This window comes from Hypanus sabinus, chromosome 3 (genome assembly GCF_030144855.1).
Source record: "Hypanus sabinus isolate sHypSab1 chromosome 3, sHypSab1.hap1, whole genome shotgun sequence".
Classification (NCBI taxonomy): Eukaryota; Metazoa; Chordata; class Chondrichthyes; order Myliobatiformes; family Dasyatidae; genus Hypanus; species Hypanus sabinus.
The window spans coordinates 151,343,517-151,357,937 of NC_082708.1; the positions used below are offsets into that span (position 1 = coordinate 151,343,517).

The window sequence follows — 14,421 nt, forward strand, 5'->3', positions numbered from 1 at the left end:
ACAGTTTAAAAATTGCATTTTTTAATCTTTTTGGGGTTTAACCACAGTCTTTGCAATTTTGCTTATAATTGGACCTAGACACCACTCATGCATTGTCAGATCTCCATTAGTAAGTATATTTTGAATTGACTTCCTTCAAGATGCACACTGCGAACACTCATTCTCAGTAACTGACAACTTTTATAATGTTATAGAAGCTATACCATCTAGTTGCAGATTTCAGTTTTACTTTTAGACAAGGGAAAAGACATTTTTTAAGAAGTCATTTGGGTTTTACAAACTCTCCAACAATAGGAAATATTAAGGCCATTTTATTTGTGGACTCTTTATTGACAGAACTAATTAGTTAAACTTTATGGGTTGGAAAGATTTGATCAGCACAGCAACATATCTCTTCTTGCATGGTGCAGTTTTCCTCCCATTATAAATCAGCACAACGTCTTGTGAAGCATTCCAGTTTGCCAAACTGAGAAACAGCTGACAAAAGGCTTAAAAAAAAAGGGTGACAATTCAACAGGCAGTGCTATATTTAGAATATGGAATAACACAGAAGGTGCTGTGAGGTTCTTGTTATAACTTGCATTACTAGTACACTATCCTTGATTTCAAGGTTGTTAGGAACTTTAGCAGTTCTGCTTGAAGAGAAATTGCAAGTGACTGTGTTATGTGTGTTACCATTACTTATCATTATTTATTGTTCCAAATTTTCTTCTGTGTCTCTTCTTTCCCTCCCCTTGTCCCCCCCCCCCCCTCAACAATTCTCTGGTGCATTTTGGTTTCCAGATTTATAGCATATACTCTTCTCAGAGTAGTTGCTAATAAAAGTTCTGGACTTTGACATTCCAATCTACAAAATATCTATATAAAATATTTTCCTTAAAGCTACAACCAATTTTAAATCATAAGGAATACTTATCTTCAAGATTATAAGTTTTTCAGGCCAACAAAATTAAAGGGGATTCAACAAACTATAAAGCATAATTGATTCTACGTTTCTGAAAAATACATCATTGATTGGAATTACTAAGCTGTGAATTATTTAAGAGAAACTGTAGCCTAATATCATTGGAAAGTATGAGTACAGTGATGATATAAAATACCATCCCTTTTAATGTTTTCTTTCCTGAAATTAGACTCAGAATCAGGTAGTTTATCACTGATAAATGTGAAATTTGGCAGCAGTATAGTGCAATGCTAGTGAGGTAAAGTATTTACTTCCTTCATATACATGAGGAGTAAAAATCTTTACGTTACGTCTCTGTCTAAATGTGCAATGTGTAATTTATAGTAATTTATAATAAATAGAATGTACAGCAGGACAGTCAATATAACATAGAAGTACAATTTCTGCGTGAATTAATCAGTCTGATGGCCTGGTGGATGAAGCTGTCCCAGGGCCTCTTGGCCCTGACTTCTATGCTGCGGTACCGTTTCCCAGATGGTAGCAGCTGGAACAATTTGTGATTGGGGTGATTTGAGTCCCAAAGATCCTTCGGGCCCTTTTTACACACCTGTCTTTGTAAATGTCCTGAATAGTGACAAAATTAATTCAATTCAATAGAAATTCTTATTCATATCTACAACTATGTAATTTGTAAAAATCAATCTCACACAAAATCCTGGAGGACTCAGCAGGTCAGCTATTATCTATAGAAATGATTGTACAGTCAACATTTCGGGCTAAGATCCTTCATCAGTACATCGACTGTTTATTTGTTTCCACAGATACTGCCTGATCTGTTGAATTTCTTTGGTATTCTGAGTGTGTTGTTCTGAATTTGACATCTGCAGAATTTCTCATGTTTATAGTTCATTTTAGTTTATTATATATGCTAATTGAGTCAAGAAAATATGTTCTAAACTGCATTATATATAACCTACAAGGCATAGTGTTAGGACAGACAAAACTGGGCCAAATGACATCTTTGTGTACTATTTCTACATTTTATAAGTCTCAGTCATTAATAAAGATGGTGAATCTAAGTGTGATCATGACCACTTTATACATCAAAGTTAGATTAAGTAAGAGAAGCAATTAATTTATAATTCCCTGTCCCCCACACACATTCTATTTATTTAATTAATTATTTGTGGATTTAAATAACTGATCCCATCAAGTGCTAACAAACCAGAACAAGGTCTGTAATTAGATCTTCTGATGGATCTGTGCTTTGAGTTTACCTATCCTGTACTTCATTTATTATTTTAATGTAGTGGCTATTTTGAAAAGTATTTTATGTTCTCAGTGTCTGCACTATAAGATCTATTTATCTTTTTATACATCACAGTAATTTATGCTCTCTTTAGAAAAATAATTGAAATGAGGTCAACAAAAGTAGAAATGTTTTATATTCAAGTTATCTCTTTGCATGAATAAAACAGTATTGGAACAGCAGGTTGTTGAGGAAAAACTGAGCACTGCCTGCAAAGTTAAGTCTTTTATTGATAGCGTTAGGTGGTGTCAACTTTGTATTAATGTTAATTATTTAAATGCAGCTGATCATTTCACCTTTTCAGGGAGACATTCAAGCAAAATACGATGCAATTGATAAAGATACTCCAATTCCCACTGATCGACAGGTAAGAAATGTGGATTGAGGTGACTTTCCATACTTTTGAGGCTTTAGTGCCAGAATTGTTTATAGAGTTGTTCTTTTATGTTGTGTGTGACCGATGAACATTTAGTCAAAATATACTGTCTATTTTATGCATTGTTTTAACTGATATAATTTTAAAGATTGCCAATAAAACACTTACTAAGTTCCATGTTATCCACATATTGTTCTAGCTTAATTTCTCCAGCTGTTTTATCCATAGATACAAGGATAGCTTCTGCGTATGCTGCCGATGCCCAGCCTTATTTCTTTACCAACTTTCCTAACTCCCACACTCCATGTTAATCAAACTATGAAACTATGCTTATGTGCCAATTTGTCTTGGATGACCAGCCATTTTCTTTGTGTAATTATTGGGGGGGTGGGGAAATGAAGCCAATGCGTTCAGCATTAGCCATAAACTTTATGCTGTACGTCCAACACTGATGCTATCTTTTAGGTTATCTTGGTCATTATGTTAGGTTGTTCATAATCTCACATTTTTAAGCAGACCACTAATCCTGTTTACATCATGGGGTATAAACAACAATAGATCATAAACCTGGCCTTCCTCAGTCCATCTCTTCCAACCAACAACACTGAAAACTGGTTAGCTGGCCGTTCTTCCTCTTGTTGTTTATGGGATTTTGATGCATAAAACTAAGTGCTGTGTTTGCTTACATAGTAGTACAGAAAGCATTTGAGAAAGTAATATATTGGATACGGAACAACTTTTGAATGTGGGAAAGTAGATGCTACATAAGTGCATATTCTTTTATTGTGCATAGTATCCATTTTATTTAATGGAAATAAATTACTAATAGAGTCAAAGAGCACTACAGCACAGAAACAGGCCCTTCAGCACATCTAGTCCATGCCTAAACCATTATTCTGCCTATTCCCATCGACCTGCTTGTAGATCATAGCTCCCTATACCCCTCCTATTCATGTAGCTATCCAAATTTCTCTTGAATGTTGAAATCAAGGCCACTTCCACTGTCAGCTCATTCTTACCACCTTCTGAGCGAAGCAGTTCTTTCTCATGTTCCCATGAAATATTTCTTCTTTCACCATACCCCTTCACTCCCTTAAACATATTTTCCATTCATTAATTCCATTAACGTTTATGTGAGGTTACATTTTAATACTAGGATTAATTATCTCTGAAAATTGATTCTGAGAATAAATAACAAAAATCCTCTAAACTGGCATTGTGCAAAGTGGGTGGATAAAACTACTTGGCACAGTTTCTGGCTGAGCTTTTAAAATCACATAAACCAGTTGCTCTGATCCAAACAAAGCATGAATTATGAAAGACATAATTTGTGTTTCAATTGTAAATTGTAATGCACTAGGATTCAGCCAGCTTGTAGGATATATTACCCCTCTCACAAGGAAGGTAATATTATCTTGGATGTGTACCTCCCTATACTAAATCATTAATCTCGCTAGTAAAATATTTGTTTAACTCCTTTGACAAGTGCCTGCTTCATTTCTCTTAGAATCAAGCTAAAACAAATTGCATTACAAGGTCCAACAATAAACTGTAAATTGTATATGACATAGTAGAAATATGCCATGATGATTCGGCAGAGTGTGGTCAAACACAGAGGGATTTAATGCCAAACCACAAGAGAGAGTTTCTGAAAGGAGAAATACAAAGTAGAGAGATGGAGAAGTTTAGAGAGGAATTTGCAATGCTTAAGGTTCTTGACAGCTGAAAATACAATTGTCAATGATGAAGCAATGAAGTTCAGATTTGATCAATAGTCCAGAACTAGAGAAACACAAATGTGTTAAATTAAGATGCTGGAGGGGATTACAATAACAGAAAGAAACAAAACTATGGAAGAGACTGAAAGCAAGGAGGAGAGTTTAATATTATTATTTAGCCAGGAGTCATTGAAGAAAACCAAGTAGAGCAGGGCATGAACAGCAACACTTTGAATGATCAAAAGTTTATAGAGGTTATCAGAAAAGGATATGGCCAGGAGTATATCAGAACTGTCAAGGATACTGGCATGGATGAGCCAAATAGGGATATATTGAAAATTTGTGTTACAGAGATCAGTAAAAAGAGTGTGAAGTCCACAGCTCAACCTTGCAAATATTCTTATGCATTGTAAGACAGTTGGCATGAAGAGAGAGTCAACAATGAAGAACTGGTGCTTGCTTCTGGGCCTAATTAAGTTCAATTTCTTGTAAAAAAAAACACTACTATGTAATTTTCCACGTCCCATTCCCAATCTGATCCCAGTGGCCACAGATTTTAATTCCACGTCCCATTCCCATTCTGATATGTCTATCCATGGCTTCCTCTATTGTCAAAATGAATCCAAACTCAGGTTGGAGGAACAACACCTTATATACCGGCTGGGTAGCCTCCAACCTGATGGCATGAACATTGACTTCTCTAACTTCCGTTAATGCCCCTCCTCCCCTTCTTACCCCATCCCTGACATATTTAGTTGTTTGCCTGTTCTCCATCTCCCTCTGGTGGCCTCCCGTCCCATGATCCTTTCCCTTTTCCAGCACTGTATCACTTTCACCAATCACCTTTTCAGCTCTTATCTTCATCCCACCCCCTCCGGTCTACTCCTATCATTTCGCATTTCCCCCTCCCCCCTCTACTTTCCAATCTCTTACTATCTTTCCTTTCAGTTAGTCCTGACGAAGGGTCTCGGCCTGAAACGTCGACAGCGCTTCTCCCTATAGATGCTGCCTGGCCTGCTGTGTTCTACCAGCATTTTGTGTGTGTGACTATGTAATTTATATCCTTTTTCATAGCCGGGTTCTGGATTGGGATTTATATATCAGGAATCCTTATACTCAATCTTTCTTTCTATGATATTTGTTTTTCAGATTGAGGTGGATATTCCACGGTGTCATCAGTATGATGAGCTGCTGTCATCGCCAGAGGGTCATGGAAAATTCAGGCGTGTTTTAAAGGCCTGGGTGGTTTCCCATCAGGATCTGGTATACTGGCAAGGTAAGTTTAATTGCTCTGTGTAGACGTGCTGGCATTTCCATGCAGTATGACAGCGGAGAGGATGTTTCCATTATTAGGACAGTCTAGGATCCGAGGACACAGCCTCAGAATAAAAGGATGAGATGGGGAGGAATGCCATCAGTCAGATGGCGGTGAATCTGTGGAATTTGTTACCGCAGAGGGTTGTGGAGGCCAAGTCATTGGGTGTATTGGAGGCAGAGACCGGTGAGTTTTCGATTGGTAAGGAGTTTACAGGGAGAAGACTGGGTTCAAAAAAGAAAATCAACCATGATTGAATATCAGACCAGACTTGATGAGCTAAATAGCTCCTATATCTTTTGTCTTGTAGACCTGGTCAGCAATATGAAGCATGAAGAAAGACTCAGTAAACGTGAGAGTTAGCTATTAGAGTTAGCAGAGGTGATATGATCAGAGCTCCACAACTTTACATTGACTTCCCTGATATACTGTACGTAGTTATGATTTATATTTCTGACTATGGTCATGACCTAAATATATTTTTGTCCTAGGTTTAGACTCGCTGTGTGCACCATTCTTGTATCTGAATTTCAATAATGAAGGTAAGTGTGCAATTACTTTGTGATAAATATCCAGTGTTGAGAAATCTTGGCAATGCGAAGAGTACACATAAGTACATTCGTGGAAGCAGTGTTACGTTGGGCACACGTGTTTCAGTCAATGTTTTGGGGGTGAATACTTGCTTCATTTCAACTGCTATTTTAGGGCAGAGTTGCCAATTTGAGGGTATCTGTGCAAACCTTAGCTCAAGGTAACATGAAAAGCCCAAACTGCCCTGAAGTCTCCCATCATGACATCAGGTGATTTGGATGAACTTCCCAGTTGGACCAGCCACTATAATTAGTCATGTAATAAGTCACCCTTGAATGGCAGGTATATTATGTGCACATCCCCAAAGACACTGGGACTTCATGCTGGAGAGGTAGCTGGGAACACCATCACAGCACCCCTATCAAAGAAGTAAAAAGATGATGGAGAGGGATAATCTCAGGACCACCTTCATGAATGCATCCTTTTGCAGTTGGACTCCTCTGCTTGCTTGGGAAGGAACTGCTGCTTTAATTTGTGTTAGTACAAAACTTTAACCTTCATTTAAAACCCCCTCCCCCAATTCAAAGCCTGTACTGTTTATGGTGCCAATTTATGGATGGTATGCCACTTTGACCCTATGACCTCTGGTGAATAAATGGCCACACATACCATGTCTTGATATACAGTATTTCTTGAAAAATGCTATTTTTCACACAGGTGCCAATGGTATTCAATGAAGGGTTTTTACAGAAAGAAATATTTGCAAATGAATAATAACTATCTCACAGAAATTCTAGCCTAGAAATTTATCATATTTCAGCCTAGAATGTTTAAATGAAATTTGACTGATGGATAAATATTTAAATTCAAGGGTTGCTTATTTGTGTGATGGTAAATAGATGAACATATATTTCATCACCACTGGTATAAACGGAGAGATTAAGAAAAATTTATTTACCCCAAAACATGTTGTAATGCAAAATACATTAATCAAAAGCTGTCAAGGCAGGTGGATAATAATGTTTAATGAAGAATTTAAAAATATGTTAATGTGGTGAAAGAGTGAGAGGACAGGAGAAAGTAGATATATCCTTGACCAGCAAAGGAATTCTCAGCAGTGTAAAATCCTATGACAATTGGGAAACTTTCTCCAACACAGATTATTTTCTCTAACATTTATTGTCATTTAAATAAACACACAAATTCAGCTTTCTGAATAGCACTGCCTTTCGTCAACTGAGCTTATTGATTTCAGTGGTCCATGTATGAGGAGCCCAAAATAAAAAGGGGAGAACTGAGGCAAGATCTGCCCTCAGTCAGTCCAGGGCGCTGATTCCTTCTCCTAAATTTTGAATTGTTTTGGTAGTTCCCTAAACAAATTGCCACCTATGTTTCTACTTAATGATCGTGTTTAGCATGGGGAATGTAGAAGTTAATGAAACAGTGTAGTTATTGGTTGCTTTAAAATTCTGCTAACAATAACTACTTTTTCTCTTGTTGTAGCCTTGGCCTATGCTTGCATGTCTTCCTTCATTCCCAAATACTTGTACAACTTCTTCTTGAAAGACAATTCTCATGTTATCCAAGGTAAGTTGTTTGCGTGTCTCATGCAGAGGAGCAATAAATTTGCAGCAGCTAATCAATGTCATATTTAAATGCATTTTTGTACAACATCATGTGTAAAGTACATATATCACAAGTGATTTCCTACCAGGAAAGGAGAAGAACACTGTGAACGTCTTCTATCGATCATATGATGCTGTATTACTACAGGATTTGTATTCTTCTCTCTCCTTTGTTACACTAAGCCTTTGTTAACTGTTGAATTTGTCTGTTAAATGGTGTATTCACAAAGTTAAATATGGCACAGCACATCTGTTCAAAAAGAGCATTTGTCTGTCAGCAACTCTGAAACAGTAATAGAATATTGTGTGCCTGTTTTCACATGAACAATTCACTTCTGTGTTTCATATCATTCAGACCACTTAATTGAATTATTGCCTTGTAAAACTCTATTACTCTTTAAGTTAAAACATCTGGACTGGAATTAATTCCAAAGTATTGTCTAACAATGTTTCACTAGGGAGAGGGTGAGAAGTTCAGGTGATCTTGGCTCATTTTTAATTTGACTGGCAGTTTTTAAAAAAAACTCTAACCCCACAGGTTCTTTGATAACTACAGTCTATACTTTTAGTTCACACTGTGTGGTGTGGGGGAAAAATCCCTCTGTATTCGACAGATCTGTCATTGACCCTGAAAATTCACAGACAGGAAATGTTCATCCCTTCACTCACAACATAATTTGCTTATATCAAAGTTGCTAGACCTCTGCCACCCTACTAGCAGGTATCTCCGAGCCCTTGCAGATCCTCCTCTCATGTTGGAGAGAGGCAAAGGTTGTATTCAATTTCCAGGAACCCTCTGAGATACTTGGTGGAATGAAAGAGATTCTTTTCCCCAAGACATTCTGTAGCAAAACTGTGTGTTTTTCTTTAGGATTTGGCTTGGTACTTTGTCATGATTTGGCTGCATGATTTTTTGGGAAACTACGAGGATGGATTGATTTACATGTTTTGATGAGGGACAACTGTTTAAGAAAAAGATGAATGTCTGGAAACATTGTAGCAGTCAGTGCCTAACACTCCAGTGTGGCATTTTGTATTGAGTTGTTGACTCTTGGAGTTCAGGAGGATGTCCCAACTGAACACAAAACTACCATCACCTGAGCCTTGAGATCTGCTTAGTAGGTATCTGGACTAAATGATCATGGACTGGAGCTAGAACTTCTTTATTGAAATCAGAGTGATGTGGCTTTGCTGCTCGCTGAGTCAGTACTAGAGCCAAGAGGTGCTGTGCAAATGTCAAGACATTCCTTATTAAAACAGGCATTTTTAGATGTGCTTTGGGCTCACAGTAAACATCATGTGTGGTCTAAATACAAAGATGGAATTAATTTCATGCTCCTTAATAAGGAATTTGATAGGGTTGGAAGAGTTTTGGGGCTATGTAACAAGGTCACACCACCTCTGGTTGCAGATAATCTTAACATTGACAAAGAATCGAAAGAAATTAGCAATTAGTACAGACCGTCTCTCTTTTCTGAGAAATTTATCTTTGTGTTTCCTTTTAGATTTGAATTTCTTTCCCATTCTTAGACTTAAGTTGATTTAGAATATGAATGAATTACAGACTTCTTAAACTGATCGAAGATTAAGTTGCAAATGTTTTAGGTTACGTTAAAACATAACCCAAGCCCAAGCGTAGGTTTACAACAATCATTGCAATAGCCTTGTGAAGTGGAGCACGTCTGACATATTGAAGATTTCAAGGTTTCAAAGTAAATTTATTATCAAAGTAAGTATGTAGTGTATCACCCTGAGATTTGCCTTACCCACAGACAGCCATGAAACAAAGAAAACAATGGAACCCATTCAAAGAAAAACATCAACCCCCCCCCCCCACCACAATTTAAAAAGACCCAAAATGTAAAACAGAAAATCGCAAGTCCAGGCATATTCAGTTCAGCTCATTGTTCATTACATGCAGGCAGCCCCGATTCAAAGACTCCCAAAATAGCAACAAAAAACAGAGTGACCAGAAGCCAAAAATACATTATAACAAGAACTGCAGAGTCCAATCCACAAACTGCAGTAATTAAACCTTGCCCAAGACCCAGGACTCTGACAGCACTGAGTGAGAAAGAGATGGTTCGAATGCAGGGGACCCTCCTTCGGGAGCAGAGAGTGAGGGGAGAGAGAGTGAGTGAGAAAGAGATGGTTCGAATGCAGAGACCTTCCTTCGGGAGCAGAGAGTGAGGGGAGAGAGAGTGAGTGAGAAAGAGATGGTTCGAATGCAGGGACCCTCCTTCGGGAGCAGAGAGTGAGGGGAGAGAGAGTGAGTGAGAAAGAGATAGTTCGAATGCAGAGACCTTCCTTCGGGAGCAGAGAGTGAGGGGAGAGAGAGAGTGAGTGAGAAAGAGATGGTTCGAATGCAGGGACCCTCCTTCGGGAGCAGAGAGTGAGGGGAGAGAGAGAGTGAGTGAGAAAGAGATGGTTCGAATGCAGGGGACCCTCCTTCGGGAGCAGAGAGTGAGGGGAGAGAGAGAGTGAGTGAGAAAGAGATGGTTCGAATGCAGGGACCCTCCTTCGGGAGCAGAGAGTGAGTGAGAAAGAGATGGTTCGAATGCAGAGACCTTCCTTCGGGAGCAGAGAGTGAGGGGAGAGAGAGAATGAGTGAGAAAGAGATGGTTCGAATGCAGGGACCCTCCTTCGGGAGCAAAGAGTGAGGGGAGAGAGAGTGAGTGAGAAAGAGATGGTTCAAATGCAGGGACCCTCCTTCGGGAGCAGAGAGTGAGAGGAGAGAGAGAGTGAGTGAGAAAGAGATGGTTCAAATGCAGGGACCCTCCTTCGGGAGCAGAGAGTGAGGGGAGAGAGAGAGTGAGTGAGAAAGAGATGGTTCGAATGCAGGGACCCTCCTTCGGGAGCAGAGAGTGAGGGGAGAGAGAGTGAGTGAGAAAGAGATGGTTCGAATGCAGGGACCCTCCTTCGGGAGCAGAGAGTGAGGGGAGAGAGAGAGTGAGTGAGAAAGAGATGGTTCGAATGCAGGGACCTTCCTTCGGGAGCAGAGAGTGAGGGGAGAGAAAGAGACCATCACAAGCAGATACCTTGCTGCGGCAGCAGCAAGTGAGGGTCTGGTAGACGGCATTGAACACTCACTCACCTTCCTCAATCATTTCAATCTTCGTCTGCACTTTGATCGGCGAGAAATGGAGTCAATCATTGGTTCATGCCATGTCTCCAAACTGATATCTACCTGAAGCATCCGTTTCTGTCCATTTTATGCATGTATAATCAGCTGTTAGCTAAATGAGAGTGCTTAGGAGTTAGGAATGCATGTAGGATATTTATCCGTATCCACTAAATCATAGTATGTGTGGTTCTTAAGATTGTAATAGCCGGGGTGGGATGGTAGTGTGGATAATCTCCCAACAAGAAAGCTTGGTGTGCAGGAGTCCATGAGGTCACCAAGAGTCGGACTTGACTTAGCGACTGAACAACAAACCTATACTTCCAATGGTGTGCATCTCAAATAGCCTCTGTCAACCACATTCAGCTCCTGGCTTTCACAGGTTCCTTAGCTACTAAGCCCGGCAGAAAACACTTCTACCGAGAGGAGAAGGGTCATTACTGACGTTGTGTCGCTTTGGGAAAATGGGGTTCATCAGCCATGATTGGCAGCTCATCACTGAGAAGGAAAACTGATCTCAATCCTCTACTGCCATGTGGCTATACCCACTCATGTGCAAGGAGTAAACACAACAAAAATTCCAGAACTGGAGTCCCTATGCCAGTCCTACATTGAGTTCAATGCTGACTGGCAACTCTTGTGACACCATTGGTGTCAAACTGTATTGGTTTCTGCCATTCCTTTGGATTCATCAGCTGACTGGAAAGGGGGAGCCTACTGTATGGACAATTGCTTGCTCTCCATATCATACTGTTCTACCTTAAGTAATGCTTGCATATCACATGGACAGCTGGGATGTAACATCCATGGTTGACTTCGACCAGTGGAGTGCCTTGGCCATGGCATTTGTGCCGTGTTGGAGTGGTATGCATCAGGAGTTAGGCTCCAGAAAAAGGACAGTGCTAATTCTGGTCACCAGATTACAGAAAATAAAATTATAATGGGTTATGTTTTTATTGCCAGCAGTCTCCTCCAATCTGAAAATGACCCTCAAAATAAAAAATCAGTAAATGCTCAAAACACTCAGAAGTACGTGTTCTATCTGGGGCAAGATAAACAGAGTTAATGTTTCAAGCTGAAAGGGCAGCTTGACCTGCTGAGTATTTCCAGTATTTTCTGTTCTTTTAGATTTTCAGATTCTACAATTTTTTTTCTGTTTGAGTTTAATGTATTACCTCAGCAATTAACAAACTATAACTTTCATTTACCATGATGTGGCGCTGTTGATGCATGGTTACTGAAGACATTGAGCTAGCTTCTCCGTTGCTGGCTTAACTCAGTTACTTAAATTTTCAGTGGTGTAATATTTAAACCTTCAATTCTTTTGACATTTGACATTGCTGAACAGCTAATTTGTGCCATGCATGGTTATTTTATAAATTAATCCTGCACTGTTATTCAAACAATTGCCATCTACTTATTACTAACAACAGTTTGAATTTACATAGTACATTTAAAATATTAGAAATGTCCCAGACTGTTTTGCAGGTATTAACATTTTTTTTAAAGTTCTATGCTAAAACTTAGAAAACAAGTAGATGATCAAAAAGGCGGTAATAGGGAACAACTAAAGAGAGTTTAGGAAACAGGTTTATGGAAGAATACCAATGTTTCGGGGATTGGCAATTGAAAACAAGCATGGAGTGACTGCCTTCGGGAAAGCCAGAGCACATCTGTCTTGCAAACACAAGGAAATCTGCAGATGCTGGAAATTCAAACAACAACACACACAAAATGCTGGTAGAACACAGCAGGCCAGGCAGCATCTATAAGGAGAAGTGATGTTGACGTTTTGGGCCTGACGAAGGGTCTCAGCCCAAAACGTCGACAATGCTTCTCCCTATAGATGCTACCTGGACTGCTGTGTTCTACCAGCATTTTGTGTGTGTTGTTGCACATCTATCTTGGTAGTTTATAGGAATGGTGGAAATTGCAAAAATAATCCCTAAAGAGAGGAACAATCACCATGCAAATATTAAAACTGAGGTATTGATTAATTAGTGAGTCACAAAGTAAAGGGTGATGGAGAAATGGAATGATGTGACCTCAAGTTACAAAGGGAAAAGACATTAGCACAGAATAGTTAGGAAGCAACAATGTCCTGGATAAAGGCTTCTGGGGCAGATGAGCTGGGTCAAGACTCTGATGTTCCTACATAGGTGGAAATAGGAGATATTTAATTCTTTGCTTACTTCACAGTACAAAGACAAACCAAAACACATCTATAGAACATAAAACATTACAGAACAGGCCCTTCAGCCCACAATGTTGTTTCAAACCAATTAAATTAGTAATCAAAGGGCTAACTAACTTATTCTACCTACACAATGTCCATACCCTTCCATTTTCCTCACATTCATAGTCTAGCTAAATATCTCTTAAATGTCTGATATTTCTGCCTCTACCACTACCTCAGGCAGCATATTCCAGGTACCCTCACTCTCTGCGTAAAAAAATCCCTCATTTTTCCTTTGAAATTACCCCCTCTCACCTTAAATTCATGTCCTCCAGTATAAGACATTTCCACCCATGGAAAAAGATATTGACTGTCTACTCTGTCCATGGCTAATCTTATAAACTTCTATCATATGTCCTCTCAGCCTCTGCCACTCCAAAGTAAACAACCCAAATTTGTCCAACCTCTTGTTACAGTACCTGCCCTCTAATACAGGCAACATCTTTTTCTGCACCCTCTCCAAAACCTCAACATCTTTCCTATATGGGGCAAACAGAACTGTATCAATACTCCAGATGCTGCCTAACTGGGTTTTATAAATCTGCAGCAAAAGTTACTGATTTTTGAACTTAGTGCCTTGACTTTATAAAGGCAAGCATGCCATAAGCCTTCTTAACCACCTTATCAATCTGTGTAGTGACTTTCAGAGAGCTGTGAACTTGAACCCCCAAGATTTCTCTGCTCATCAACACTGTTAGGGATAAGATCTTAACAGTACTGTGTCTTACATTTGACCTACCAAGATGCAACAGTTCACATTTGCCTGGCTTAAACTCCATCTGCCATTTCTCCACCCTTTTGGCAACTGTTTTATATACATCACAAACAGCATGGATCCCTGTGGAATCTCACTAATCACAGATCTTCAACACTTCGACCACTACCTCCTGTCTTCTATGGGAAGCCAGTTCTGAATCTAATTGGCCAATTCACCATGGATCCCATACATCTTAATCTTCTGGATGAGCTTCCCTCAAGGGACCTTGTCTAGACATCCACAGCTCTCCCTTCATAATCACACTTGTCACCTCATGAAAAAACTCATTCTAGTAAGCATGACTTGCCCTACATAAAGCCATGCTGGTTCTCCCTGTTTAGGCCATGATTTTCCAATGCTCATAGATCCTATCCCTAAGAATTCTCGGCAGTAACTTCCTTACCACTGCCTTGAGACTCACCAGTCTATAGTTTCCAGAATTATCCCTTGTTCCCTTCTTGAATAATGGAACATTAGCTACTTGCCAGTCCTCAGAAACCTCACCTATGGCTAGAGAGGGCAAAGATAT

The 14,421-nt window shown here is 39.3% G+C and overlaps 1 protein-coding gene across 2 annotated transcripts in view; it reads left to right on the forward strand.

Annotated features, from left to right (window-relative positions):
- The window catches only part of tbck (TBC1 domain containing kinase), a 229,090-nt gene that overhangs the window by 86,656 nt on the left and 128,013 nt on the right, over positions 1-14,421 (forward strand). For both annotated transcript variants that reach the window (XM_059965386.1, XM_059965385.1), the window contains exons 16-19: positions 2,518-2,580; positions 5,457-5,583; positions 6,114-6,164; positions 7,657-7,740. In XM_059965386.1, coding sequence (XP_059821369.1) covers positions 2,518-2,580; positions 5,457-5,583; positions 6,114-6,164; positions 7,657-7,740 — 325 coding nt within the window. The remainder of the gene's footprint in view (positions 1-2,517; positions 2,581-5,456; positions 5,584-6,113; positions 6,165-7,656; positions 7,741-14,421) is intronic.